Consider the following 28,000-nt stretch of genomic DNA (forward strand, 5'->3'; position numbering starts at 1 on the left):
AGAGAGATCGCAATTTAAGTCGCCAAGAAGCACTATGTTATTGTAACGCTGGAAAGAACGAAGGAACATAGTGTTGAGCTCAGATTCCCAATTATTCTTGGGCATATTTGGCGGCTTATACGCTCCAATAATCAAAGTTCCTTTAGACGAATTCATGATCAGATTTTTTATCAAGGCAAGTTGTTGTCGAAAACTGAACGAAAAACAAGAATAATCCAGATCTGATGCAGTCAACAATGAAGGGCACGCAATTTCTCTTCTCTCAAACAAAAAGTTTGCGTTGCGTGATTGACCTCTTCACTGAAAATTATACTCAGTGGACCATTGAATGATAAGAAAAATGTCTGTCACGGAAACAGATAACAAATGTTAACTTACTTTTCTGCCAACCCATCAAACAAAGATTCCCGTGGCTTAGTAAGCTTGCGAATGATGTGCATAGAGGAACTGAAACTGAGAGTCAAAGTGAGGCCAATGGCTACCGTGCGCTGGGCGGTAAGCCTTAGGTTGGTAAGCGAACCTTTAGAATTCAACATAGAAAAAAACACGGCTACTATGTCACTTTCAATAGAAGCAAAATCATACATACACTGATCAGTGTAGAAAACATACCTTGTGACAAATTTGTGTTTGTTTAGGATGATAATAAAAAGTAGATTACAGATTGTGCAGACCATGTTGTCGGTTGCAAAATAGGCGAAATGGAAAGTAGAGAAAATGTCAGTCATGGCAATCGAACAATATGGCACAACTACACCCAAAATGAACAAATACATGTTTGATGCAAACCAATCACTTCGAATCAGTTTTGAGAAGCTGGTTGGGACGGTCCACGTGGTTTTACAGGCAAACCTACTATAGAGAAAAAAACAAAATATTTGAAGAGGTGACCACCACTGCGGAAGAAACGAGGTTAACCAAAATACAAGAGAATAAGTAAGATAATGACTCGGAGGTGCGATACGGCCACCCCAAAAAGTTTTTTGCTGAATTTCGTTTTGATCGAATCTAAAAAACGACCATCCTCCACTGGATATACCTACAGGGAGAGCTACTATAATGAGAATAACATACCCACTACAAACAGCTACAATGGTGGACAAAATTCCTCGGGACACTTGCGTCATTGCATGAATTATCTGTGTTTTTAAAACGGAGTTTGAAAAAGCACTGTTATCCTTTTCAAAATTCGTTTCAGCCCCTCCCCCCCCCCCAACCCATACAATGTTGAAGCTCTTGAGAAATGTCCAACATTGTATGGGGAGCGGGGGGGGGGAGGGAGGGGCTGAGCAAGTGTAGTTGAATTCACGCGTGACTGTTTGTTTGGCGCGAGTGAAAAAGCGCCACAAGTGCAAATTTGTCCCAAGACTTTTGTCCATGATTGTAGTTTGCCGAACAGCTTTCTAGTAAGGTAATTTAAGACTCGTCTAATAGCTCTTGGTCTCGTGTGTCCGTTACAGACGACAAGTAGCGGTTGTGTTTCGCCTCTAGTTTGCTCATGTTCCGCTTCTTGGTTATAATTTCTCAGGGTCTCCTCATAATCGGCTGCTGAGTTGAGCGCTGACTCCACAGTAGTTTCCTCGGGTACGCGGCCCCCTTCAGCTTGTTGACCGCCAGACATGCAACAAAGCTTCTTTCTCCGTCTGAGCCATTCGAGAGTGATGACTGGCCCCAAAAGAAACCAGTAGTAAAGTCTCCGTAAGTATTGCTGCATCTTCTTTAAGTCTTCTTCTCGCGGCTTGATCGCTATCTCAACATTAGTTCGGTCTGCGGCTAAAAGATCATCATAAGAAATGTCTATATTTGAATGGTTAATAAAGTAACAGGCAAATGGTGCATATAAAACCGGAATCAGTAGTTTGTCCTGAAGCTGCGTTTTATTGTCAAAATGGAACGGGTATAAGCCATCCCAAAATATCACCACAGAATATCCTGCGTTCTGTGCATGTTTCACCAGTCCCTGTAATGAACGCGATTTTGTTGACTTGAATTTTTGCCTTGCTTACGTCAGCTAGCGGTTGACACGCATTGGCGAGTTTTGAGAATACAGCCGGACCACTTAAACGGAGTTCTTGATCTTCCATCGCTGTTGATGCTCGAATAAATGATTCTAGTGAAGGTGTTTTCATTTTCAGTTTGTAGTCAGACATATCACGAAAATCGGACTGAACCTCCGCGTTCGAAAAGAGATATGGCGAGAATGTTGATTTCTCCTTGATAGCCAAAAGGACTTCTGTAACACCCTGGTAGAGACAATACAACTAGAACACCGGAAAAAATTAGGAAGCAGGCGCAGCAACTTATCTTAATGCATTTACCGGGCATGATTGTGACAAAACAAAATGAACAGCTGAATATGTATATGTGTAGCTCGAGAGTAAATCGATGTTCCTAGTGCATGCGCTATATTTTATATTTATAGTCACTGAGTTCTTGTTAACAGACAGCGCGATCATCAGGTGACGACGTTTAATCTTTGTTCCTCAGTGGCCGGACCCGGGATCGAGGTTGACTTGTGTTAGTCACGGAGACTAGACTTCTGAGAAAGTAGTTCCGTTTTGCCGTTGGGCCTTTCCAACAGAAAATTCGAGTTGTTGAGTGTTATGCTTGGACCGGTCTCAAGCCGTTCGGCTTATCCGCACCTTCGCGCGCTGCCCTGTTCTTTCGCAGAACCTCAAATGGAACAGTTTCTCTTTGGTGGAAAATTCGGAACCGACCTCGAAATTTCCGTTTTTCAGTTGGTCAACACATCACGTCGTTCATTTCAACGAGAGGTTTTAAATAAAATTCCACAAGTTGTTGCAGGTTCAAAAAAATTTTGTAAAAAGTATTTTGGGGCAAACCCTTATTACGATATTTTTACCAGTTTATTTTTTGTTTGAAAGCTGATCTTGAGTAAACATGACCCCACCGTTCTCCGTATCTGTTTTGTTATTCCTCTGGATTGGTCTCTAAGACCTCTAAGCCACATTCATGCATTGAAAATGGCACGGATCTTTTCAAAAACGTTCCTTAGAATGGAGATATTTTTAAACGCCGTTTTGCCGTGATCGTGTAAACCGTTAAAAACAGAGCTTTCCCCGGGTTTTGAAAATTACGATTACGTCACGGTGTAAGATCCAAGACTGAAATTAACTTGGGAGACAATCAACACTTTTGTTTCATTCCGTTCAAGCGTGTTTTTAATTACGTTTCAGTTTCTGAATGAGTAAGCTGATCACGAGACATGCAACATAATCCAACTACTTTCATTTTCTGTCTCGAAAATAGCAAACGTTAATCTGGAAGATTTTGAACTGGACGAGGACGTGTTAGTGCTTAGTGGATCAACGCTGATCATCCCAGAAAAATAGAGGGAGATGTTTAGGACGAGTCGAAGACATAGCCTAGTGAAATGTCAGCTTCCGTGGTGGCAATTTGTCACTTTGTTCATGATACTTGTTCCACTTTCTTAGAGATGTTTTTTGCTTACATAGCCTAAGTAATATTCAGAAGGTGCTGCGAGAGGTACCGAAACGGTACGTGAAGGCTCAAAAACGTGGCCGCTTAACAAAACATTCTGTCACGTCGTGGAACTTTTCATAAAACACGCTTCCCAAGTGAGTTTAAAATTCTCTGACCTGAATACTATTTCCCTGTATCAAATTTACACACTCGTGCAACATCCTTTAAACACAAAATTAAAGTAACAAACATTTTATTAACCAAGGATTATCAAACCTTAAGGTAATTCCTCTGAAATAAAAGTGACAATAGATTTTTGTTCAAACTTTGTCCACTGAATATTTGTCATATGATAACTTCAATTTTGAAATAAAAAAGGGGGGTGCCCATGCTCATTAAGGAGCAATGAGGCATTGAAAATGCCCCATTTTGGCATTATTTAATGCTTATTATAAGAACGCATTCCCAGTAATTGTAACATCTTTGTGAGCCCGGACTCATAAGCACACGCATTAAACTACAGTGAATACATTGTGTCGGACACAAATAAACGTTTTAAGTTTGATTCAGACAGAAAGCTAAATCCTTGGTTAAAAATTTGAACCAAATTTCTTGACGTGGTTACCGACTGCCAAATAGAAAAGACCACCGTGTATCTGCTATTTTTCTTATTTATTCAATTTTCAGCAATAGAAATTAGATCAGTCTTTTCTCACGCAAAGCTTATGATTAGTTGATTACAATGAGTGGAACAAAAATTGGGGTGCCCGTGCTCGTTGGTGAGCTAGAGCCATTTTGCAACTGACAGAGCTCAATATCAAGGCAAATCCGTCATGTTTTCAATGTGTGCGTGCACGAGCGCGCGCTAATGACGCCATAAATTATGCGCAGTAAGGATGCGCAATGCAAATGAGAGGAATGACCTTAAATACAGTATTTATGACTGACGAGGTCTCATGTAGTATGTCTCGTCATCTAAGTTAAAAATCATTTTTAAACAATTGCTACATGTATATAGTAAAACCTTTAAACTGGTGACATATTATTCAGCAAAAAAATAAGAACCTGCATACAATATTTGTAATTGTCAGTGTGACCTGTCTTCTAGCACAAAGAATAAACTATTGCATAATCTCAAGAACATTGGATTTTTACGTTTTTAAACAGTAATTATGCGATACTTTGACTCCGCTTAATTTTAATTTTGTCCAATTACAGTGTATTAATTCGTCATAAACTACAAGCGAAATACGTTAAACAACAAAATGTTATGTTCACTGTTTTACAGGGACAAACAAATGCATGTCAATTGACAGGTAACAAAGTGACTTGTCACGTGTTACGTGAAACAATTAACCTACAGAGTGACTTGTCACGTGTTACGTGGAACAATTAACCTACAGTGTATCACGGCACTTTTAACATACGTGAAATCGACCAATTTACACAACCTAGTTACACTGAATCTATGTACTACTCCTGTGGCAGTTGAACCCTTTTCCTATGTATACACCTCACAAGAACGAACTAAATCTATGATTCACTCTGTCACACTACATACTGTATACACACGTATGGGTTAAATCTCAATACAATTCATTGTTACTGACTCCTGCTAGATCGGGCTACACTGCGTTATACAATGCACTATCAATCAAACAAGCACACCGTTTATGTTCAAATATATCTCTAAAAGCATTTGGTTCCTGGACTGTACTACAGTCAAGTTACACATTTTACAAGAGTTCATACTGTTCTTTCAAAAACTTGTAAAAATAAACTCTCAGCTTAGGGCATGTTCTTAGTATGTTCGTAAAATCTTGATTTTAGCTTCAACGTTCTTATACTAAAGTTCTGGGAAAAAAAAAAGAAAAAAAAAGCGTGGGCTTGAAAAGCGATTCCTTTTTTAAGCAACGCATTAAAAAACATTTCATGTTGTTTTGATCCTGCTTCATTGTTGATTGTCTTATTCGCTACTCAAGAGCTGCCATTAGAGCTGGCACTTTCAATTTATCGAGGTTTCAGACGAGAACGCCGCTGATTTGCTTCGCAACTGAACGGCTTTTCGATAACTTCTGTTTTTCTACAAGTTAGATCTGAGAGAACTTTGATCAAACCACTACACATATGAGAACAATGCAAACTTTTTTTTTTTTTTTTTAAAAAGAAACTTTCTTTTTTTGTTGCTGGTCAACATTTTGTGTCAAGCCTCTGTCAGGTATATAGGTATATATAGTCAGGTATATATAGTTGAAAGCTTATTCATGATCAGATTTTTTATCAAGGCAAATTGTTGTCGAAAACTGAGCGAAAAACAAGAATAATCCAGATCTGATGCAGTCAACGATGACGGTCACGCAATTTCTCTTGTCAGGAACAAAACGTTTGCGTTGCGTGATTGACCTCTTCACTGAAAATTATATTTAGTGAACCATTCCATGATATGAAAAATGTCTGTCACGAAAACAGATAACAAATGTTAACTCCCTTTTCTCCCAGCCCCTCAAATAAAGATTCCCGTGGCTTAGTAAGCTTGCGAATGATGTGCATAGAGGAACTCAAACTGAGAGTCAAAGTGAGACCAATGGCTACCGTGCGCAGGGCAGTAAGCTTTAGGTTGGTGAGCGAACCTTTAGAATTCAACATAAAATAAAACACGGCTACTATGTTACTTTGAATATAAGCACAGATCATACATACACTGATGTAGAAGACATACCTTGTGACAAATTTGTGTTTGTTCAGGATGATAATAAAAAGTAGATTACTGATTGTGCAGACCATGTTGTATGTTGCAAAATAGGCGAACTGGAGAGTATACAAAATGTCAGTCATTGCAATGGAACAATATGGCACGACTACACCGAAAATGAACAAATACATGTTTGATGCAAACCAATCACTTCGAATCAGTTTTGAAAAGTTGGTTGGGACGGTCCACGTGGTTTTACAGGCAAACCTACTGTAGAGAAAAAAACAAAATATTTGAAGAGGAGACCACCACAGCGGAAAAAAGGAGTCAAAGAATTCGAGTGACCAATATCTCATATGGAAATGACGAGAATAATGAGGTGCGATAATGTCATCCCAAAAAGACTTTTGCTGAATTTCGTTATGATCAAATCGAAAAAAAGACCATCCTCCACTGGATATACCTACAGGAAGAGCTACTATAATGAGAATAACACACTCACTACCAACAGCTAGTTTGCCGAACAGCTTTCTAAGGTAAATTAAGACTCGTCTAATAGCTCTTGGTCTCGTGTGTCCGTTACAGACGACAAGTAGCGGTTGTGTTTCGCCTCTAGTTTGCTCATGTTCCGCTTCTTGGATATAATTTCTCTGAGTGTCCTCATGATCGGCTGCTGTGTTGAGCCCTGACTCCACAGTAGTTTCCTCGGTTGCGCGGCCTCCATCAGCTTGTTGACCGCCAGACATACAACAAGGCTTCTTTCTCCGTCTGAGCCATTCGAGACTGATGAGTGGACCCAAAAGAAACCAATAGTAAAGTCTCCGTAGGTATTGCTGCATCTTCTTTAAGTCTTCTTCTTGCGGCTTGATCGCTATCTCAACATTAGTTCGGTCTGCAGCTAAAAGATCATCATCAGAAATGTTTACATAATAGTTATTAGTTGAGAAACAGTTAGAGTTAGATAATATCGGAATCAGTAGTTTGTCCTGAAGCTGCGTTTTATTATCAAAACGGTGTGAATAAAGGTCATCCAAAAACATCACCACAACCGAATATCCTGCGTTCTGTGCATGTTCCCCCAGTCCCTGTAATGGACACACAGCTTCGTGCCAGTTCGCAAGGCTGATGAGCGCGACTTTGTTGACTTGAATTTTTGCCTTGCTTACATCAGCTAGCGGTTGACACGCATTGGCGAGTTTTGAGAATACAGCTAGACCACTTAAACGAAGTTCTTGGTCTTCCATCGCTGTTGATGCTCGAATGAATGATTCCAGTGAAGGTGCTTTCAATTTCAGTGTTTCAGTGCTTTCACTCTCAGACATATTCTGTAAATCGCACTGGACTTCCGGCTTCGAAAAAGTTATAGTTATAGTTTCGCTTTCCCGCTGATAGCCATAACGACTTCTAAAGGGCGCGGGCATAGCCAACACGAATAGAACACCGGAAAAAATGAGGAAGCAGGCGCAGCTACTGATCTTGATGCATTTATGCGACATGACTGTGACAAGACAAGAGGAACCGCTGCATACGTATATGTGTAGTTCCAGTGTAAATCTTCGTTTCCAATGCGGTTGCGGTCACTATATATATTTTAATTAACAGGCAGCATGATCATCAGGTGATGACATTCGATCTTTGTTGATTCGTGGACTCGGGATCGAGGTTGACTCGTGCTAGTCACGAGACTAGACTTCTGAGAAAGAATTCGAGTTTCTCATTGTTATGTTTTCACTGGTTCTAAGCCTTCCGGCTTATCCGCATAATTGATTTTTCAAGCAAACTTCAAATGGAACACTTTTTCCCCGGAGGGAAATTCTGAACCGATTTCAGGTTTTTTTTTTGTGGGAAGAGGCTCAGCGAGATATCAAAATTTTCTTTCCACTATTCATCTACAACGACCTGTGTTCGGCATTGGAGTAAAGTCAGAAATTTTATAATTTTCCAATAGTTTCTGTGCAAGATTGCAACACTTGCTTTCCGAGAAAGCCTCAAACCATCCGTTGTACTTGTATGCGGCCTACTTTAGTTAATTAGGTCCGAGTAAACAGCTTCTCTAATAATTGCGGTTTAGTTACCAACCCTCGGTAAGCAGTAACCGCAGTAAACCTCTCTCGTGAAAACACGGCAAGAGTTAACGTGTGAATCCCTGAGTGTCACGTTTTACTAAGATAAGTGCTGGGACTTATCTCAGTCCCGGTTATGAGAAAGAAATAAAAAAAACAGGCGTTTTTTTTTTTTAATGGAATATAGGGAGATCGCAGGTTAATAAACAATAGCCTCCTTGAGCTACTTATCTTGATGCATTTATCCGACATGACTGTAACAAAACAAGATGAACAGCTGAATACGTATATGTGTAGCTCGAGTGTAAATCGACGTTTCTAGTGCAAGCGCTATATGAGGGGGGCGTAAAGGGGGGGTCCGAGAACCGCAAAACCGCGTAAAAAAACGTAAAAAACAGCAACACCGCATGGAAATTTGCCAAAATACCGAAACCGTAGTTACAAATGTGCTACGGTGCCGTCATCATTACTTCTAGTTCGCCATTCTATTAGAAATACGACCTTATTTAGTTTGATAAAAGTGTACGTTAATGTTAATCAACGTATGATCATCGCACTCATAAAATAATACTGTAATAATTGACACACGTCCGTGGGACTGACTTCGTTATGCTGCTGTGGAAGTAATATAAGTGCGTTCTTGCACGCACGAATACTGCTGAGTTACCCAATTGAAAAACATCGATGTTTACGACTTCAGCACTGGAAACCACTCGAATGTTACACAACGCAAGCTTTCCGCGACTTTATTGTTTGGTGAAAATTCATCAAGATGCTAGTTTTCAAGCTCAAATATTCCAAGTACGAGCTCGGAACATCCATTTCATGTCGCAATTCGACTGAGTCAACCTTAAATTTCATTTAAAATTTTCCAAGAAGAATTTCGAATGACCCGAAGACAACGTAGTCAGCCCCATGAATTGTTCAGTAAAGCAAACGATTGTTGAAGCGTGTAACTCTCCAGAAGCGAGTTCTTGCTCCCAGAAGAAACGTCGCCGAGCTTCCAATCTCTCCTTGAAGTAACATCGTCTCTTCCCGACCATCCTCATAACCACTTCTTCTTGCACGGCAGACACTGTACCGCACGAGGTCCCCGGGGTGGGTACTTTGGGAATTTCTGGGTGGGGGTGTGCCGCTGGGACCCTGGAACCCTTGGCCTATACCAGAGCTAGTTCAGCTGAATTTTGCTACACTATACTAGAGTAAACTCCCCAAATCCCCCCATCTATCGACACTGTTGAGGCTGATTTGCGTAAATTTAAACTTGCCGATTTGATTTTTTTATATTTTTGAGTGGCAATCCCTGGTTTCCTTAGTCTAGTTAAAATCTTCAACCAACTAGTCAGTTTTGTGAAAAATTATACCCTATTCTAGACCCGAACGCTCTGATTTATATACCCTATCCTAGAGTAAACTGCTTGAAAACCATACCCTTCACAGCGGCACACATCTATATAGCCCATATATGGCAGTGCCCCCCCCCCCCCGGGACGAGGTCACGGCAAATACTGTAGGAAATCCGAGCGAAAGATTCCCAGCACGGAAAGTCAACAAGTCGACGTATTATTGGATAAAATGGTTAATCATACCAATTATTAACTGGAAAAAGCGGAAATTACAAACAGCAAAGCTTGCTTGCACAACAATGGTCCCTTGCAAAACTTAAGCAAGAGATCAAAAGTGATCGGAAGCGTCAGGACCCAAGTAATAACTGTCATTAACTGGAAAGCGCAGACGGCTGCAGACTCTTTTTTACCTTTTACGGCGATCGAAAATTTATGAAAACCGCAAACCGCTTAATCTTATTAAACCGCAATACCGCAGGTTAACATAAAGATTTCCGCAAAACTGCACCAAAAATAGCGCAAAACCGCATCACCGCAAACCCTTACGCCCCCCTTCTATATTTCATATTTATAGTCACTTTAACAGACATCGCGATCATCAGGTGACGACGTTTAATCTTTGTTCCTCAGTGGCCGGACTTGAGATCGAGGTTGACTCGTGTTAGTCACGAGACTAGACTTCTGAGAAAGTCGTTTCGTTTAGTCTGTGAACAGGCTCCGGCTGGAAGGGCCAAAAAGGACTGGCTGAGAGTGGAGCCCTGACAGGGTACTCCCTTATATGGGCTATATAGGTATGTGCGGCCCCAAACGGTATGGTTTTTCAGCTGTTTTGGTCATAAATAGGGTATAGATTTTAGCTGATTTTGGTCATAAATAGGGTATGGTTTTTGCACTCTAGCCTTTATATGGGTAACTTTTAAAGAAGAAGCCACTTTTTCATCATTATCAAAAAGAAAAACAACAAAAGCCCGTCACAAATTATGTTTATGGTAACTTAACATTGGTCTGATCTAGGGAATCAATCATAACGCAGGTCTGAAACAGGGTTTTGATTTAAGGGTCGTGTCATAAATAGCGTTTCAAATTTTTGGTCAGGTCATAAATAGGGTAGGGAATATCGCAGATTTTGGTCATAAAAAGGGTAAGGGTTTTGGGAAGCGGGCCGCACATCCCCACTCAATTTTTCTGGAAGTACCCCCTCCCCAGAGGAGTGGAGTAGCCGAGGGGAGAGCGGGGTGGGGTTGTGGCGTTGGAGCCTGTAGACAAAGGTTGTATGCCGCCGTTTCCAAGGCACCCGCTGTGCACTAGAATCTGTTGCAACCTCTAATTGGTCAGATCACTGGTTGTTACAGGTATGATTGCAATATTTATTTTATCGATCGGAGCCATTTGAAAATTGCATACCGTCTGACCATCGATGTGTTAACCTGGCGTCTTCTGGCGGTGAGCGGTTAACGTCGTTAACAGATGATCAGTTTCAAAGAGGAGCGATTCGCTAAGGGATTTCGTTCATTTTGCACCGCTGAAAGAAGACTAAAAACGCAGCTTGCGATCTGTGACCGAGAAAACGGATATTTTCGAAATTCTTCCCACCGGATTTCGGAAAGTTTAGTGTAAAACCAGTGGTATAAAATGGAGTGTACAGGCTTCCGCATTGATTGGCCAGAAAAATATTTTTATATCCAATCAGCCGGAAGGAAGTCGAACGTTTGACATTTCAAACCCGAAGGATAAACAATAACAGAAAATCTCACCGAAGAGTTGCAAAATTAATCATCAAAATTCTCACTAACCTTGGTTAGCTTAACCGGGCTTTGAAAAACCCGGCCCTAGACCGGGCGAAGACAGCACAACATCGTGGCTAAGGCTAGAACCCAGACCACTCGTTGCGAAGACGTAAATTCGAAGTATACAAAGTGATTTCTATAGATGAATGGGAGTAGGGACGAGTTTCCAACTAAAAGGTGCCTCAAGATTTGATTGTTCTGAAACAAAAATCTTTGGAAAGCACGCTGACGCCACTTCCTTGTCTCTAGCTATGTCAGGGTGACTGATGATTCCATACTATAAAAAGAACTACAGTGCCGAGCCATACCGAGCCAAGAGTGATCAGCAAATAGTGGCATGGTAACGAATCCAGATGTGCTTCTCGTATAAAGACGGGTCACCAAAAAAGGGGCTGCCAGGGTTTAATGTGTGTGTAAGGGTTCAATGTAGAAATGTTGGTGTTATCTTGGGTTTCAGCAATTTAGAGGGGCAGCCCCCCTCCCCCACCCCTTTCCCCTTTTCAGTGCCTATTGACACATCCAAACTAGAGCATAAATTGTCTTTGAGTCACACAAATTCTACCCTGAATTATTGTGTGGAATAAAGTACTGATCGTTTATATATACATTGAGACACGATGGAGGTCGATCGAGGTTTTTCGAATAATAAAACCAACGGGACTTTTGCCTCTGTGTCAAAAGGAATCTTCGTGTGTAACCATGCCATTCACATGAATGCACGTTCATTTTCATGCAAATCAAACTCAGTTTTATATGAGTTTTGCACCAGGACTCGTTCTGAAAATGAGATAAATAGGAGGTGGCCTATCGGATTCGAATAAATCAAAGGCCTGGACACCTCATAAAAAATTATCATAAAATTAATTATACATTCATTTTTGCATTGCACCTCAGTTCAGTGTGACATGTGGTCGCGGACCTACTCGGCTTCACTTCTTCAAGCAGGAATTTAACTGCGTTCCTGCCTGACAAATGACTTTCTAATGACTAGCAAGTTATTTCCAAGTCACAAGAACGCCCGGCCTCAGTTGAAGAAACAGAACATGGCCAAATTTAAGACGTTTAGCAGATCAGAGATATCTTCACTTGAGGTCAGGTGAAAAACCATTTTCGGTGTGTCGTCAGACATATCACGGAAATCGCATTGAACCTCCGCGTTCGAAAAAAGTTATAGCTATAGTTTTGACTTCTCCTTAATAGCCAAGAGGACTTCTGTAAGACCCTGGTAGAAACAATATGAGTAGAACACCGGAAAAAAAATGAGGAAGCAGACGCAGCTACTTATCTTAATGCATTTATCGGACATGATTGTGACAAAACAAAATGAACAGCTAAATACGTATGTGTAGCTCGAGAGTAAATCGATGTTTCTAGTGCAGTCGCTATATTTTGTATTTATAATCACTAAATTTTGATTAACAGACAGCGCGATCATCAGGTGACGACGTTTAATCTTTGTTCCTCAGTGGCCGGACTCAGGATCGAGGTTGACTCCTGTTAGTCACGGGGACTACACTTCTGAGGAAGTAGTTCCGTTTTGCCGTTGTGCCTTTCCAAAAGAAAAGTCGAGTTGTTAAGTGTTATGTTTGCACCGGTCTCAAGCCATTCGGTTTATCCGCACCTTCGCGCGCTACCCTGTTCTTCCGCGACACTTCGAATGGAACACAGTTTCTCCCTGGAGGAAAATTCTGAGCCGAATTCGAAATTTCCATTTTTCAGTTGGTCAACACATCACATCGTTTATTTCGACGAGAGCTTTTAAATAGAATTCCACAAGCTGTTGCAGATTCAAAACAATTTTGTAGAAAGCATTTTGGGGGCAAAACCTTATTGTGATGTTTTTGCCAGTTTATTTTTAGTTTGAAAGCTAATCTTGAGTAAACATGACTCCACCGTTCTAGTTAAGCGCTCAACACACATATATATCGTATCTGTTTTGTTATTCCTCTGGATTGGCCTCTAAGACCTCTAAGCCACATATATCCATTGAAAACGGCACCCAGCTTTACAAAAACGCTCCCCAGATTGGAGATATTTTTAAACGCCATTTTGTCGTGATCGCGTAAACCGTTAAAAACAGAGCTTTCCCCGGTTTTTGAAAATTACGATTACGTCAAGGTGTAAGATCCAAGACTGAATAAATTAACTAGCAGACAGACAACACTTTTGTTTCATTCCGTTCAAGCATGTTTTTAATTACGTTTCAGTTTCTGAATAAGCAAGCTGATCACGAGAGACGCAACATAATCCAACTACTTTCATTTTCTGTCTCGGAAATAGCAGGTATTAATCTGGAAGATTTTGAACAAGACGAGGACGTGTTAGTGCTTTGTGGATCAACTCTGTCGATAAATAATTATCCTAGAAAAATGAAAGGTGAAGTTTAGGAGGAGTCGAAAAACTTCAAACTGGGTTGATTGAGTTAAGGTGTCCCCGAGTGTCCCGTTTTACTAATAGGGTAAGTGCTGGGATTTATCTCAGTCCCGGTTATGAGAAATAAATAAACAAATCGGGCGCTTTTTTAATGGAATATGGGGAGATCGCAGGTTGATAAACAATAGCCTCCGTGAGCTACTCAGCTTGCTGCATTTATCGGACATGACTGTAACAAAGCAAGATGAACAGGCGAATACGTATATGTGTAGCTCGAGTGTAAATCGACGTTTCTAGTGCAGGCGCTATTTATAGTCTCTATATTTTTATTAACAGACAGCGTGATCATAAATCTTTGATCCTCAGTGGCCGGACTTGAGATCGAGGTTGACTCGTGTTAGTCACGAGACTAGACTTCTGAGAAAGTAGTTACGTTTTGCCGTCGGACCGTTCCGAAAGAAAAGCCCAGTTGTTTAGTGTTATGTTTGCACCGGTTTCAAGCCCTTCGGCTTATCCGCACCTTCAGTGGCTGGTTCTTCCACGAAACAAATGGAACAGTTTCTCCCTGGAGGAAAATTCTGAACCGACTCCAAATTTCCGTTTTCCATTTGGTCAACACATCACATCTGCGGTTGTTTCAAAGAAGTTTTGTTAAAAGCATTTTGAGCGCAAAACCTTATTATGATATTTTGCCTGTTTATTTTTTGTTTGAAAGGTGACCTTGTGAAAACATGATCCCACCGTTCCAGTTAGGAGCTCAACACACGTATTTGTTTTTGTTATTCCTCCTGACTGGCCTCTAAGCCACATATATCCATTGAAAACGGTACGCATCTTTTCAAAAACGCTCCCCAGATTGGAGATTTTTTTCGAAGTCGTTTAGTCAGTGATCGTGTAAACTGTTTAAACTTGAGAGCTTTTTCTGCTGTTTGAAAATTTCGATTACGTCCGGCGGTGTAAGATCCAAGACTGAATGTATTAACTTGGCAGACCGACACATTACTTTTGTTTCACTCCGTCCAGACCGGCAACATTGTCAAGCTACTTTCATTTCCTGTCTCGAAAATAACAGGCGTTAATCTGGAAGATTTTGAACTGGACGAGGACGTGTTAGCGCTTGGTGGATCAACGCTGATCATCCCAGAAAAATGGAGGGAGATGTTTAGGACGAGTCCAAGACAACACCTAGTGAAATGTCAGCTTCCGTGGTGGCAATTTGTCACCTTGTTCAAGATACTTGTTCCACTTTCTTAGTGATGTTTTTTGCTTACATAGCCTAGGTACTATTCAAAAGGTGCTGAAAGAGGTACCGAAACGGTATTGAAAGGCTCAAATACATAGCCGCTGAACAAAACATTCTGTAACGTCGTGGAACTTTTCATAAAACACGCTTGCCCAGTGAGTTTAAAATTCTCTGACCTGAATACCCTTTCGCAGTATCAAATTTACTCACTCCTGCAACATCCTTTAAACACAAAATTAAAGTAAAAAACATTTTATTAACCAAGGATTAGCAAACCTCAAATACAGTATTTATGACTGACGAGGTCTCATGCAGTATGTCTCGTCATCTAAGTTAAAAATCATTTTCAAACAATTGCTACATGTATATAGTAAAACCTTTAAACTGGTGACATATTATTCAGCAAAAATAAAAACCTGCATACAACATTTGTAATTGTCAGTGTGACCTGTCTTGTAGCACAAAGAATCACCTATTGCATAATCTCAAGAACATTGAGTTTTAAAACAGTAATTATGCCACAGTTTGACTCTGCCTAATCTCAATTTAGTCCAATTACAGTGTAGTATTTCGTTGTAAAGTACGATGGAAATACGTTAAACAACAAAATGTTATGTTCACTGTTTTACAGCCGAGGGACAAACAAATCCATGTCAATTGACGGGTAACAAAGTGACTTGTCACGTGTTACGTGGAACAATTAACCTACAGTGTATCACGGCACTTTTAACATACGTGAAATCGGCCAATTTACACAATCTAGTTACACTGAATCTATGCACCACTCCTGTGGTAGTTGAACCCTTTTTCCTATGTATACACCTCACAAGAACGAACCAAATCTATGATTCACTCTGTCACACTACATACTGTATACACACGTATGGGTTAAAGCTCGATACAATTCACTGTTACTGACCCCTACTAGATCGGGCTACATTGCGTTATACAAAGCACTATTAATGAGACAAGCTCACCGTTTATGTTCAAATATATCTCTAAAAGCATTTGGTTCCTGGACTGCACTACACTCAAGTTGTATATTTTACAAGAGTTCATACTGCTCTTTCCAAAAACTTGTAAAAATAAACTCTCAGCTTAGGGCATGTTCTTAGTATGTTCCTAAAATCTTAATTTTAGCTTCAACGTTTTTATACTAAAGTTCTGAGAAAAAAGGAAAGAAAGTAAAAAAGCAAAGGGTAGGCTTGAAAGGTGATACCTTTTTCGAGCAACGCATTAAAAAACAGTTCACGTCGTTTTGATCCTGCTTCATTGCTGATTGTCTTACTCGCTACGCAAGAGCTGCCATTAGAGCCAACGCTTTCAGTTTCTCGAGGTTTCAGACGAGATCGCTGCTGATTTGCTTCGCAACTGAACGGCTTTACGATAAGTTCTGTTTTTCTACAGGTTAGATCTGAGAGAACCTTGATCAAACCACTAGCAGATATGAAAACAATCCAACATTTTGTCTCAGGCCTCTGTCAGGTATAAACAATTGTGGCAGTCGGCAAGAAGAGATCAATTTATTGAATGATTTCGAATAGTTGACAGCTTGTTCATGATCAGATTTTTTATCAAGGCAAGCTGTTGTCGAAAACTGAGCGAAAAACAAGAATAATACAGATCTGATGCAGTCAACGATGAAGGTCACGCAATTTCTGTTGTCAGGAAAAAAAAAGTTTGCGTTGCGTGATTGACCTCTTCACTGAAAATTATATTTAGTGGACCATTGAATGATAAGAAAAATGCCTGTCACGAAAACAGATAACAAATATGTACTCACTTTTCTGCCAGCCCCTCAAATAAAGATTCCCGTGGCTTAGTAAGCTTGCGAATGATGTGCATAGAGGAACTCAAACTGAGGGTCAAAGTGAGGCCAATGGCTGCCGTGCGCAGGGCAGTAAGCTTTAGGTTGGTGAGCGAGCCTTTAGAATTCAACATAAAATAAAACACGGCTACTATGTCACTTTCAATATAAGCACAGATCATACATACACTGATGTAGAAGACATACCTTGAGACAAATTTGTGTTTGTTTAGGATGATAATAAAAAGTAGATTACTGATTGTGCAGACCATGTTGTAGGTTGCAAAATAGGCGAAATGGAAAGTAGAGTAAATGTCAGTCATGGCAATGGAACAATATGGCACAACTACACCCAAAATGAACAAATACATGTTTGATGCAAACCAATCACTTCGAATCAGTTTTGAAAAGTTGGTTGGGACGGTCCACGTGGTTTTACAAGCAAACCTACTGTAGAGAAAAAAACAAAATATTTGAAGAGGAGACCACCACTGCGGAAGAAACGAGGTTAACCAAAATAAAAGAGAAGAAATAGAATAATGAGGTGCGATAAGGCCACCCCAAAAGGTTTTTTGCTGATTTTCGTTTTGATCGAATCTAAAAAACGACCATCCTCCACTGGATATACCTACAGGGAGAGCTACTATAATGAGAATAACATACCCACTACCAACACCTAGTTTGCCGAACAGCTTTCTAAGGTAATTTAAGACTCGTCTAATAGCTCTTGGTCTCGTGTGTCCGCTACAGACTAGAAGTAGCGGTTGTGTTTCGCCTCTAGTTTGCTGATGTTCCGCTTCTTGGTTATAATTTCTCGGAGTGTCCTCGTAATAGGCTGCTGAGTTGAGCCCTGACTCCACAGTAGTTTCCTCGGTTACGCGGCCTCCATCAGCTTGTTGACCGCCAGACATACAACAAGGCTTCTTTCTCCGTCTGAGCCATTCGAGAGTGATGAGTGGACCCAAAAGAAACCAGTAGTAAAGTCTCCGTAAGTATTGTTGCATCTTCTTTAAGTCTTCTTCTTGTGGCTTGATCGCTATCTCTACATCAGTTCGGTCTGCAGCTAAAAGATCATCATCAGAAATGTTTACATAATAGTTATTAGTTGAGAAACAGTTAGAGTTAGATAATATCGGAATCAGTAGTTTGTCCTGAAGCTGCGTTTCAGAAAGGTCTAGGGCAATGAAATCTCGATTGAAATATATCAACACAATATCCTGCGTTCTGTGCATGTTCCACCAGTCCCTGTAATGGGCACACGGTTTCGTTCGCAAGCCTAATGAGCGCCATTTTGTTGACTTGAATTTTTGCCTTGCTCACATCAGCTAGCGGTTGACACGCATTGGCGAGTTTTGAGAATACAGCTAGACCACTTAAACGGAGTTCTTGGTCCTCCATCGCGGTTGATGCTCGAATAAATGATTCCAGTGAAGGTGTTTTCGTCTTCAGTGTGTAGTTAGAAATTTGAGGGAAATTGCACCGAAGCTCCGGGTACGAAAAAGTTAGAGTTACAGCTTCGATTTCTCCTTGATAGTCAAAAGGACTATACCCTGGTATAGACAACACGAATAGGATACCGGAAATAATGAGAAAGCAGGCGCAACTATTTATCTTCATGCATTTATCGGACATGATTGTGACAAAACAAAATGAACAGCTGAATATGTAGATGTGTAGCTCGCGTGTAAATCGACGTTTCTAGTGCAGGCGCTATTTATAGTCTCCATATTTTTATTAACAGACAGCGTGATCATTAATCTTTGTCCCTCAGCAGCCGGACTTGAGATCGAGGTTGTCTCGCGTTAGTCACGAGACTAGACTTCTGAGAAAGTAGTTACGTTCTCCCGTCGGACCGTTCCGATAGAAAAGTCGAGTTGTTAAGTGTTATGTTTGCACCGGTTCCAAGCCCTTCGGATTATTCGCACCTTCGCTGGCTGGTTCTTCCGCGAAACAAATGGAACAGTTTCTCCCCGGAGGAAAATTCTGAACCAACTCGAAATTTCCGTTTTCCAGTTGTCAACACATCACATCTGCTGTTGTTTCAAAGAAATTTTGTTAAAAGCATTTTGAGCGCAGAACCTTATTATGGTATTTTGCCTGTTTATTTTTCGATTGAAAGGTGACCTTGTGAAACATGACCCCACCGTTCCAGTTAGGAGCTGAACACACGTATCTGTTTTTGTTATTCCTCCTGACTGGCCTCTAAGCCACATATATCCATTGAAAACGGTACGCACCTTTTCAAAAACGTTCCCAAGATTGGAAGTTTTTTTTCAACGTCGTTTAGTCAGTGTCGTGTAAACTGTATAAAACAGGGCTTTTTCGGCTGTTTGAAAATTGTGATTACGTCACGGTGTAATATCCAAGACTAAATCAATTAAAGTGGCAGACAGACACATTACTTCTGTTTTATTCCGTTCAAGCGTAATTTTTCACGGTGTAGTTACCAAGACTGAATCAATTAAAGTGGCAGACAGACAACGCTTTTGTTTCATTCCGTTCAAGCGTGTTTTTAATTGCGTTTTAGTTTCTGAATGAGCAAGCTGATCACAAGAGACGCAACAAAATCCAGCTACTTTTATTTTCTGTCTCGAAAATAGCAGGCATTAATCTGAAAGATTTTGAACTGGACGAGGACGTGTTAGTGCTTGGTGGATCAACGCTGTCGATAAATAATCATCCTAGAAGAATGGAAGGTGAAGTTTAGGACGAGTCGAAGAACTTCAAACTGGGGCGATAGAGCCCATGTTTTCACGAGATATGTTTACCTTGGTTTTGTTTTAACTTTAATAAAGTGAAATTTTAATCATGTAAACACAATAGCAAACGGCGGCAAAATCAAAAGTAAGCCAACCTTGGTTTGTGGACAGTTGAACGCCTCATCAGGCGTCGTTTAGCTCAGTAACCGATGGTATAGTAACCGAGGAAAAGCAGACGTTGTCGCGACATCTTGGGGGGAAGTGTTCACGCGTTCAGCGCGTAAAGCAGAGAAAAATAGACTAAGAGTCCTCCTAATATAAGTAGGTTTCAAGTCAACGAGCAAGAAAAGCTAAATTAACTCATATTTAGACAAAGAAATCCCGGTCTGCTGTTTCCCTTTCATCGTCAAGTGCCGTAAGCATTTCCTTTCTGTTTAAAGCTCAGTATAGCTTTATAGTAGCAGTGTACATGCAGGCGCAAGTAGAAGAAGACCTACCACAAAGAGAGAGGAAAAATGTCATAACTGAGGTCTATGGAGAAGAAGAGCAATGTTAGAATTTAAAGCGGCCTTGAATAAGAAGTACCGGTAAACATCTACGTAGCCCGGGCTCCGCGGCAGATGCCGTTTCAGGTTTTTTTTTTGCGGGAAGAGGCTCAGCGAGTTATAAAATTTTTCTTTCCACTATTCATCTACAACGACCTGCGTTCGGCATTGGTGTAAAGTCAGAAATTTTATAATTTTCCAATAGTTTCCTTGCAACATTACAGCACTTGCTTTCCGAGAAAACCTCAAACCGTCCGTTGTATACGGCCTACTTTAGCTAATTAGGTCCGAGTAAACAGCTTCTCTAATAATTGCAGTTTAGTTACCAACCCTCGGAAAGCAGTAACCGTGGTAAACCTCTCTCGTGAAAACACGGCAAGAGTTAACGTGTGAATCCCTGAGTGTCACGTTTTACTAAGATAAATGCTGGGATTTATCTCAGTCTCGGTCATTAAAAATAAATAAATAAATCAGGGGTTTCTTTTTTAATGGAATATAGGGAGATCGCAGGTCAATAAACAATAGCCTTTGTGAGCTACTTATCTTAATGCATTTATCCGACATGACTGTAACAAAACAAAATGAACAGCTGAATACGTTTATGTGTAGCTCGAGTGTAAATCGACGTCTCTAGTGCAGGCGCTATATTTCATATTTATAGTCACTATATTTTTGTTAACAAACAGCGCGATCATCAGGTGACGACGTTTAATCTTTGTTCCTCAGTGGCCGGACTTGAGATCGAGGTTGATTCGTGCTAGTTACGAGACTAGACTTCTGAGAAAATAGTTCCGTTTAGTCTGTGAACAAGCCCCGGCTGGAGGTGCCAAAAAGGACTGGCTGAGAGTGGAGTACCCGAGGGGAAAACGGGGTGGGGTTGTGGCGTTGGAGCCTACAGAGAAAAGTTGTATGCCGCCGTTCCAAGGCACCCGCTGTGCACTAGAATCTGTTGCAACCTCTAATTGGTCAGATCACTGATTGTTACAGGTTTGATTGCAATATTTATTTTGTCGACTGGAGCCATTTGAAAATTGCATATCGTCTCACCATCGATGTTTTAACCCGGCGTCTTCGGACGGTGAGCGCTTAACGTCGTTAACAGATGATCTGTTTCAAAGAGGAGGGATTTCGTTCATTTTACACAGCTGAAAGAAGACCAAAAACGCTGCTTGCGATCTGTGACCGAGAAAACGGATATTTTCGAAATTCTTCCCACCGGATTTAGGAAAGTTTAGTGTAAAGCCAGGGGTGTAAAATGGAGTTTAAAGGCTTCCTCATTGATTGGCCAGGAAAAATTTTTTTATATCCAATCAGCCGGAAGGAAGTCGAACGTTTGAGATTTCAAACCTGTAGGACAAACAATAACAGAAAATCTCACCGAAAAGTTGCAAAATTGTTCATCAAAATTCTCACTAACCTTGGTTAGCTTAACCGGGCTTTGAACGACCCGGCTCTGGGGCCTGTTTCTCGAAGGTCCCGAAAAGTTTTCGCACCCGGAAAGCCACAGCGAATCTCAAACCTTACGACCGCAGAGCTGTTTTATTCACATAATCTTAATATGAAGAGAGGTTCTCTTCATATAAAAAATTTTCAGGCGTTTACACCTCTCTGTTTTTAGATACAGATAAACTAAAAATGGCTTTGCGGGCCCGAAAAGTTTGTGGGGCTTTGGAGCAACGGACCCCTGGGCCGGGTGAAGACAACACAACACCGTGGCTAAGGCTAGAACCCAGACCACTCGTTGCGAAGCCCAGGGCGCTAATCATTAGGCTCTGCTCCTCCCATGATACAATAGAACAAATAAATTGCTTGATCTTCTATCAAAACAAGATAAATCTGTCTGATCGTAAATGTTTACTAAAAACACTGAACGTTGGACGTAAATTCGAAGTATACAAAGTGATTTCTATAGATGAGGGGGAGTAGGGACGAGTTTCCAACTAAAAGGTGCCACAAGATTTGATTGTTCTGAAACAAAAATCTTTAGAAAGCACTCTGACGCCACTTCCTTGTTTCTAGCTATGTCAGGGTGACCGATGATTCCATACTATAAAAAGAACTACAGTGCCGAGTGTTTTGCACTTCGTTGAGAGTTTTGTTTATTTTTAGACATTATGTTTGTTTTCTTAGTGATAAAACCGAACACGCGAGATTCCCGCCATTTTTGCTTTAATAGCCAATCGGATTATGGCTCTCGTTCGTGGATTGGTGCGAGTAGGACGTCAAGAGATCAGTAGAAAGTAATCCTTTCATCCAAAACAGTGTGTTTGTGCTCTTTGTACAAAAATAGGAAAATAGCGCGTCTTAAACGGGATTACGCCTTACAGAATTGTGAGTATATTGACAATATGTTGGAGAATGTTTTTTGCTGTTTGGTTTTTTAGGTTAGATCCGATTTTTTTAAGAATTGCTATAGTCAACCCACATGTATGCCTTTGCTTTCAGTTGACTAGCTAGCTTGTGTTGATTAAACTAGTTCAAAACAACTGGTAGATCCCGTGGACCTTATTTTCCTGGTGTGTCTTCAATTCGAGTAGTACCCTGATTCGTGGTGCGAAACACCGAGCCATACCGAGCCAAGAGTGATCAGCAAACAGTGGCATGGTAACGAATCCAGATGTGCTTCTCTTATAAAGATGGGCCACCAAAAAAGGGGCTGCCAGGGTTTAATGTGTGTGCAAGGGTTCAATGTAGAAATGTTGGTGTTATCTTGGGTTTCAGCAATTTAGAGGGGCAGCCCCCCCTTCCCCACCCTTTTTTCCTTATCAGTAACTATTGACACATCCACAACCAGCGCATAAATTGTCTTTGAGTCACACAAATTCTACCCTGGATTATTGTGTGGAATAAAGCACTGATCGTTTATTTATACATTACGATACGATGGAGGTCGATCGAAGTTTTTCGAATAATATAATTTGGTAAAACCAACGGGACTTTTGCCTCTGTGTCAAAAGGAATCTTCGTGCGTAACCATGTCATTCACATGAATCCACGTTCATTTTCATGCAAATCAAATTCAGTTTTATATGAGTTTTGCACCAGGACTCGTTCTGAAAATGAGGTAAGTCGGAGGTGGCCTATTGGATTCGAATAAATCGAAGGCCTGGACACCTCATAAAAAATTATCATAAAATTAATTATACATTCATTTTTGCATTGCACCTCAGTTCAGTGTGACATGTGGTCACGGACCTGCTCGGCTTCACTTCTTCAAGCAGGAATTTAACTGCGTTTCTGCCTGACAAATGACTTTCTAATGACTAGCAAGTTATTTCCAAGTCACAAGAACGCCCGGCCTCAGTTGAAGAAACAGAACATGGCCAAATTTAAGACGTTTAGCAGATTCAGCAGATCAGAGATATCTTCACTTGAGGTAAGGTGAAGAACCGTTGCTGAACAGCGCTATTTCTTTCTCGAAGGTGCGAAAATGTTGTTGAAACAACTCCGGAGACGAATTTTATGCACGAAATTTTATTACTTTTTCTGCTCTATTTCATACAGAGTTTACTGCGGATACTTTACACGCCACGCTCAACACGCTGATAAGGTTACCGTAGACTTTAAATTCTATCCAAAGTTTGCGAAATTGCTTAAAAACAATGTTTAATAATTTTGCTATAAATTGTTTCGTGTTCTAGCGCTTTAAACGAATGTTAGGATTTTAGCGCTACCTTCGACTAATGGATTCTTCACCGTTAAATTTCTAAAGTGTTTGCTTTCAACCACTTTAGACTCTTTAAAGAACAGTATTTGGTCTATAAATTTGGAGGTGGGAAAGTTTTATAACTTATAGTAACATCTTTGTCACTAAACCCGATTTTTCGTTTTTGTTTTAGATTACGGATGCCTTGTGTTCAACCATTGGGCAGCTAAAAAAGTCCGCGAGCTTGCTTGAGGACCTCTGTGTGAAGTAAGGCTCCTTAAATTATATTGTTTTCGTCGATAAATGGTTCTTTTTGAAAAATTTGGTGACAAGGCATTCATGTTTGTTTTTTTATATCTACAGATAGACGCTGAGACTTGGGATAGCAAGTGGACAAGAAAAAAACCCAATCTTTATGTAAGTGCTGGTGACTGGGAATTTTGTTGTTTTGGCTGTCTCAAGTTTTTGCAAGTTTAAAATTCTAACTCTAACAAGCCATTATTTTTAATATTGGGAAAAATATTATCCAGTTTTAAAGCTTGATGTTGAAGTTTTTAGCTTGAAACTAGCAAAGCTAGCACATTATGCAGCGCATTTTGGTCATGCTGAATTGTTATCGATGGAATAATGGTGTTTTTATATTACAGGAGAGCTGGAATGTGGAGTAAGATTCACAGAAACAAACACAAGGTTAGGAGGAAACCAAACGAACGCAGGAAAATGTAAGTTGACTTCACGTTGTGTAGTTGTAATTGGGGATGAACTATCAAATGTTTTACGAAGGAAATTGCCAAAAATAATCCTGCACAACATAGCTAGAGAAAGAAAAAATCGTACAACGCGAGCCAAGAAAGAATCTCTTACTCAGGAAAAATTTCCCTCTCCACCCCTTTCAAAAACCTATAATTATTATCCAAATGGTCTTGTTAGCAGCAGGCTACTAATAAATTTAAAAGGCCGGACAACGCTTTTCAGTTTGTAATACATGTTCGACATTAACGTCTGTCATCGCAAGTTCAACTGGAATGAATTTGAATATACAAGTTGATATACAAGTTTTGTACCATAGGTGTTACCTAGAATGACTTACATCACACAAATAAAATACGTGGATTTTAAAACAAAAGAACAACAGGCAAACGCAGAAAAAACGTGCTGAAATGTTAATTAAAATGCAACAAATTAAATTAACATGACGAATTTGCTGATTTAAAGAGGTGGTTAACATAAAAACACGCCATTTTTTCAGACTTTTTCATGGTTAAAATTTAATTCCAAACCGTGACAAAGTACACAATTTAAGAAAGCTTAAAGACCAAAGATTATGAAAAAAATATTTTTGTACTTAGAAAAACAAATCCTGAAAATTTTAGCTCATTGGACAAATCCTTCTCAAAATATTTTTTTTGAAAGGCAAACTGATAATTCGTTTTGAGAAAAGGAGCTTTAAACTTACAGCAACAGAAATGCTTATCAAAAGTTAGACTTCAATACCTTAAAATTCCAATTTCGTTGAAAATAAAAGTTCGATTTTTTCTTACAGAATTTTAGGTTAACCCCTGGCTTGAAACAGTATATTCACCACGTCAAATTATGTCAAATTTATCATGTTCATCATGTCAATTTGCAGGATTACAGGGAGGAAAACTGAAACTGGGAATGGAAAAACGGGGAGCAAGCAATGGAATTGGGCAAAACGTAAGTACCTCCTTTATTTGTTTTATTGAGGGCGTTGAAATCAATCTGCACTAAAGGATTAAAACATTTTGATAGATTTTGTCACTGTCCTGCAAAACAACAAATTAGTATGATCAAATTGCGTATTTATGGCAAATGGAAAATCCCACGGTTACTTTTCCACGCCAAAAGTCAAACTCAATTGCCTAGATATGCAAAAACGAAAAGATGTAGTGACCTAAAGGTTTGTCTCTCGAACGGATCTTTGCATTTTTGGCGAAATGTTGGTGTAAAAGAATTCGAACTGAAAAAAAAATTGAAATTGGAAAAAAATGTGTTGTTTCAACAACGTAACAACCGATTGTGTGATCAACCATCAATCAAGCTCTTGTTGCTGTAGTGTAGTCAATTAAATTTAAGAATTGTTTTCCTTGATCGAGATTTGAAGTTAAAAGAATGTGAACGTTTTCAACTTAAAATGTAACCATTTTGAATCGCAAGGAACTTTTTAATCTACATATGACACTTTTTCCACCTGGAGGTTTCGGAAACTTCATGACTTTAAATTCCAAAGCAAACGTTTTCAACTTCAACAGAGACTTTTATTTGCAACTTAAATTCAAGGTTGTAAACCCTGTCTGGGATTAATGAGAACGTGTCTAAGTAAAAAGGGAGCGCTAGCTTTTTCAATTGACAATGGAATTTTATTCAATTCAAAAGATAACTTTCCCAAGTAAAGCAAGAACCTATTCGAACGCATCAACTCAAAAACAAACAATTGCACACTACTAATCTCTGAATTTACAGTATATGTTGAACTAGAAAATATGATAGACGTGTTTAGCTTAAATTGGACGTATTATACAAATAATAAAGATCTTTCATCACAATATAACTTAAAATGGTTTTAAACCAAAATTTAAATATTTACATAAAAGAGTGGAAGTTTAATTTGCAACTGGACATGGAACTATTTTAATTAAAATGGAAGTCCTTTAACTCAAAATGGTATTTTAATTAAACGTATTGTTGTACTAGTCTGACTAAGCAACCTTTCCAAGGAAGAGTAGGGCCTTGCCAAATAGAAAGCGAGTAACACTTTCAAATAATCATGGAACTCTTCCAATTAAATTGGAAGTTCTATAACGCCAAATAAAACTTTTCCAAGTAAAAATAATTTTTCAACTCAGAAGAGATCCTTTGTAAGTACGCGTAGGATTCTTTCACCTTTCAAAATAAAATTGCCCCAACCTAAAACACTTTTTGCAACTTAAATGAGATCATTTTGAACTGAACATGGACCTTTTTACTTCAAAATGAAACTTTTCCGATAAAAAGACCTTTTTCTCAACTCAAACGACATCCTTTTAAGCAAGCATGGAACTTTTTCAGTTGACAGCTAAACTTTTCACGTAAAAATGTTTGTTCCACTCAGAAGAGATCCGTTGTAAGTAAGCATAAATTAAAATTCTTTCACCTGAAAATGAAACTGCCCCAAGCTAAAACACCTTTTCAACTTAAAGGAGATCATTTTGAACTGAACACGGACCTTTTTAGCTCAAAATGAAACTTTTCCAAAACAATTACCTTTTTCTCAACGCAAAAGACATTATTTTAACTAAGCATGGAACCTTTTTCAACTGATGATTAAACTATTGTAAGCAAAAGTTCTTTTTTGAACTCAAAGAAAGTCATTTTTAAGTGAACATGGAACTCTTTCAGTTGAAAACGTAACTTTTCCAACGAAAAGTTTTTGCAACTCAAAGGAGATACTTTTAAACTGAAAATGGACCATTTTAGGTCAAAATGAAACTTTTCCCCAAAAAAATTAACTTAGGGACTAGTTAAAAAGTATTGAGAGGGGTAGGCCGGAGCAGAGAGGGAGTAGGTTATCAGTTTTAGAGCCCTCGGTAAGGAGTGGGTCGTCCAATTTTTAAATTGTCAGCTAGCCATAGGGGTGGGTCATCCTGTTTTATAACTGGAACTGGCACATATTTGACACAATCGATAACAGATGCAACTCCTTCCAGTTCCTAAGGACGAAAATATTTCAAGCCATGGCTGAAAAAGTACACTTACCTGGTGTACAGTAGTCTCTCTTGGCATGCCCATGTAGATATAGTTAAGATATCTTTTTCCAAAAAAGTCGGTGCTTTAAGAATGTTGTATTTACCCAAGTCAGTTCTAGTAGAAATATACTTTAAAACAATTATACCTAGTGTGACCTACGGATTATCAATATGGGGAAATTGTTCCCAATCATTACTTAACCAATTAGATCATATTCATGCCCGAGCATGCCGAATTATTAATCATCTTCCTTCTTCATTAGAAGGTAGTTTATGCCTGTCTCAAAGTAGGTGGCTTCCTATTAACTATTTATATAAGAGACGCATATTACCAGGAGCCATAATCGGGGATGGAGACCGTAAGTTTTGGGATCCGCGCGCACCTATGATATGGGACAATTTTTCTATTTTTAGAACAAATTGCGCCATCCTGACGTCATATATCCGCGCGGATTCACGCACATGTCGGGGATTCTCGCGTGGATGTTGTCACGTTGCATGATCAAATGGTGAGAGTTGAGAGATTCTCTTGCGTATTTTTCACAGCGATGGCAGGGAATAAGGCAGGGACTAAGAACCAGGGCGCTTATATGTAGTTTTATGCCCTGA

The 28,000-nt window shown here is 39.7% G+C and overlaps 3 protein-coding genes and 1 long non-coding RNA gene across 6 annotated transcripts in view; 1 reads left to right on the top strand and 3 right to left on the bottom strand.

The window, feature by feature from the left end:
* LOC145463541 (uncharacterized) overlaps positions 1 to 1,257 on the bottom strand; it is a 10,939-nt gene extending 9,682 nt beyond the window's left edge. Inside the window, exon 1 of the mRNA XM_081447304.1 lies at positions 149 to 1,257. Coding sequence (XP_081303430.1) covers positions 375 to 1,127 — 753 coding nt within the window. The 5' untranslated portion in view covers positions 1,128 to 1,257 and the 3' untranslated portion in view covers positions 149 to 374. The remainder of the gene's footprint in view (positions 1 to 148) is intronic.
* Positions 1,258 to 1,265: 8 nt separating this feature from the next.
* On the bottom strand, positions 1,266 to 7,045 carry LOC145463538 (uncharacterized). 2 transcript variants are annotated; one of them, XM_081447301.1, is made up of 3 exons: positions 4,842 to 7,045; positions 4,368 to 4,801; positions 1,266 to 3,720 (listed from the first exon to the last, which is right to left on the bottom strand). In XM_081447301.1, exon 1 carries the CDS (start codon positions 6,973 to 6,975, stop codon positions 5,902 to 5,904), a length of 1,074 nt encoding a protein of 357 aa, XP_081303427.1. In that variant the 5' UTR covers positions 6,976 to 7,045; the 3' UTR covers positions 1,266 to 3,720; positions 4,368 to 4,801; positions 4,842 to 5,901. The 2 variants fall into 2 exon arrangements, with proteins under 2 accessions (XP_081303427.1, XP_081303426.1); XM_081447300.1 differs by having other exon boundaries at positions 4,368 to 7,045.
* A 59-nt stretch (positions 7,046 to 7,104) lies between these two features.
* LOC145463542 (uncharacterized) overlaps positions 7,105 to 28,000 on the top strand; it is a 28,942-nt gene continuing 8,046 nt past the window's right edge. Inside the window, exons 1-7 of one of the 2 annotated variants that reach the window (XR_014041344.1) lie at positions 7,105 to 9,288; positions 9,695 to 12,677; positions 20,615 to 23,375; positions 23,839 to 23,912; positions 24,009 to 24,062; positions 24,293 to 24,367; positions 25,276 to 25,343. This is a non-coding gene — a long non-coding RNA (uncharacterized LOC145463542). Of the gene's footprint in view, positions 9,289 to 9,694; positions 12,678 to 19,080; positions 19,095 to 19,178; positions 23,376 to 23,838; positions 23,913 to 24,008; positions 24,063 to 24,292; positions 24,368 to 25,275; positions 25,344 to 28,000 lie in introns of those variants that run through there. The other variant, XR_014041343.1, reaches the window with a different exon arrangement.
* On the bottom strand, positions 12,697 to 18,077 carry LOC145463535 (uncharacterized). The gene has a single exon (XM_081447296.1). The coding sequence runs from the start codon at positions 17,985 to 17,987 to the stop codon at positions 16,728 to 16,730; it is 1,260 nt and encodes a 419-aa protein (XP_081303422.1). The 5' UTR covers positions 17,988 to 18,077; the 3' UTR covers positions 12,697 to 16,727.

The sequence above is a fragment of the Orbicella franksi genome, chromosome 12 (genome assembly GCF_964199315.1).
Source record: "Orbicella franksi chromosome 12, jaOrbFran1.1, whole genome shotgun sequence".
NCBI lineage: Eukaryota > Metazoa > Cnidaria > Anthozoa > Scleractinia > Merulinidae > Orbicella > Orbicella franksi.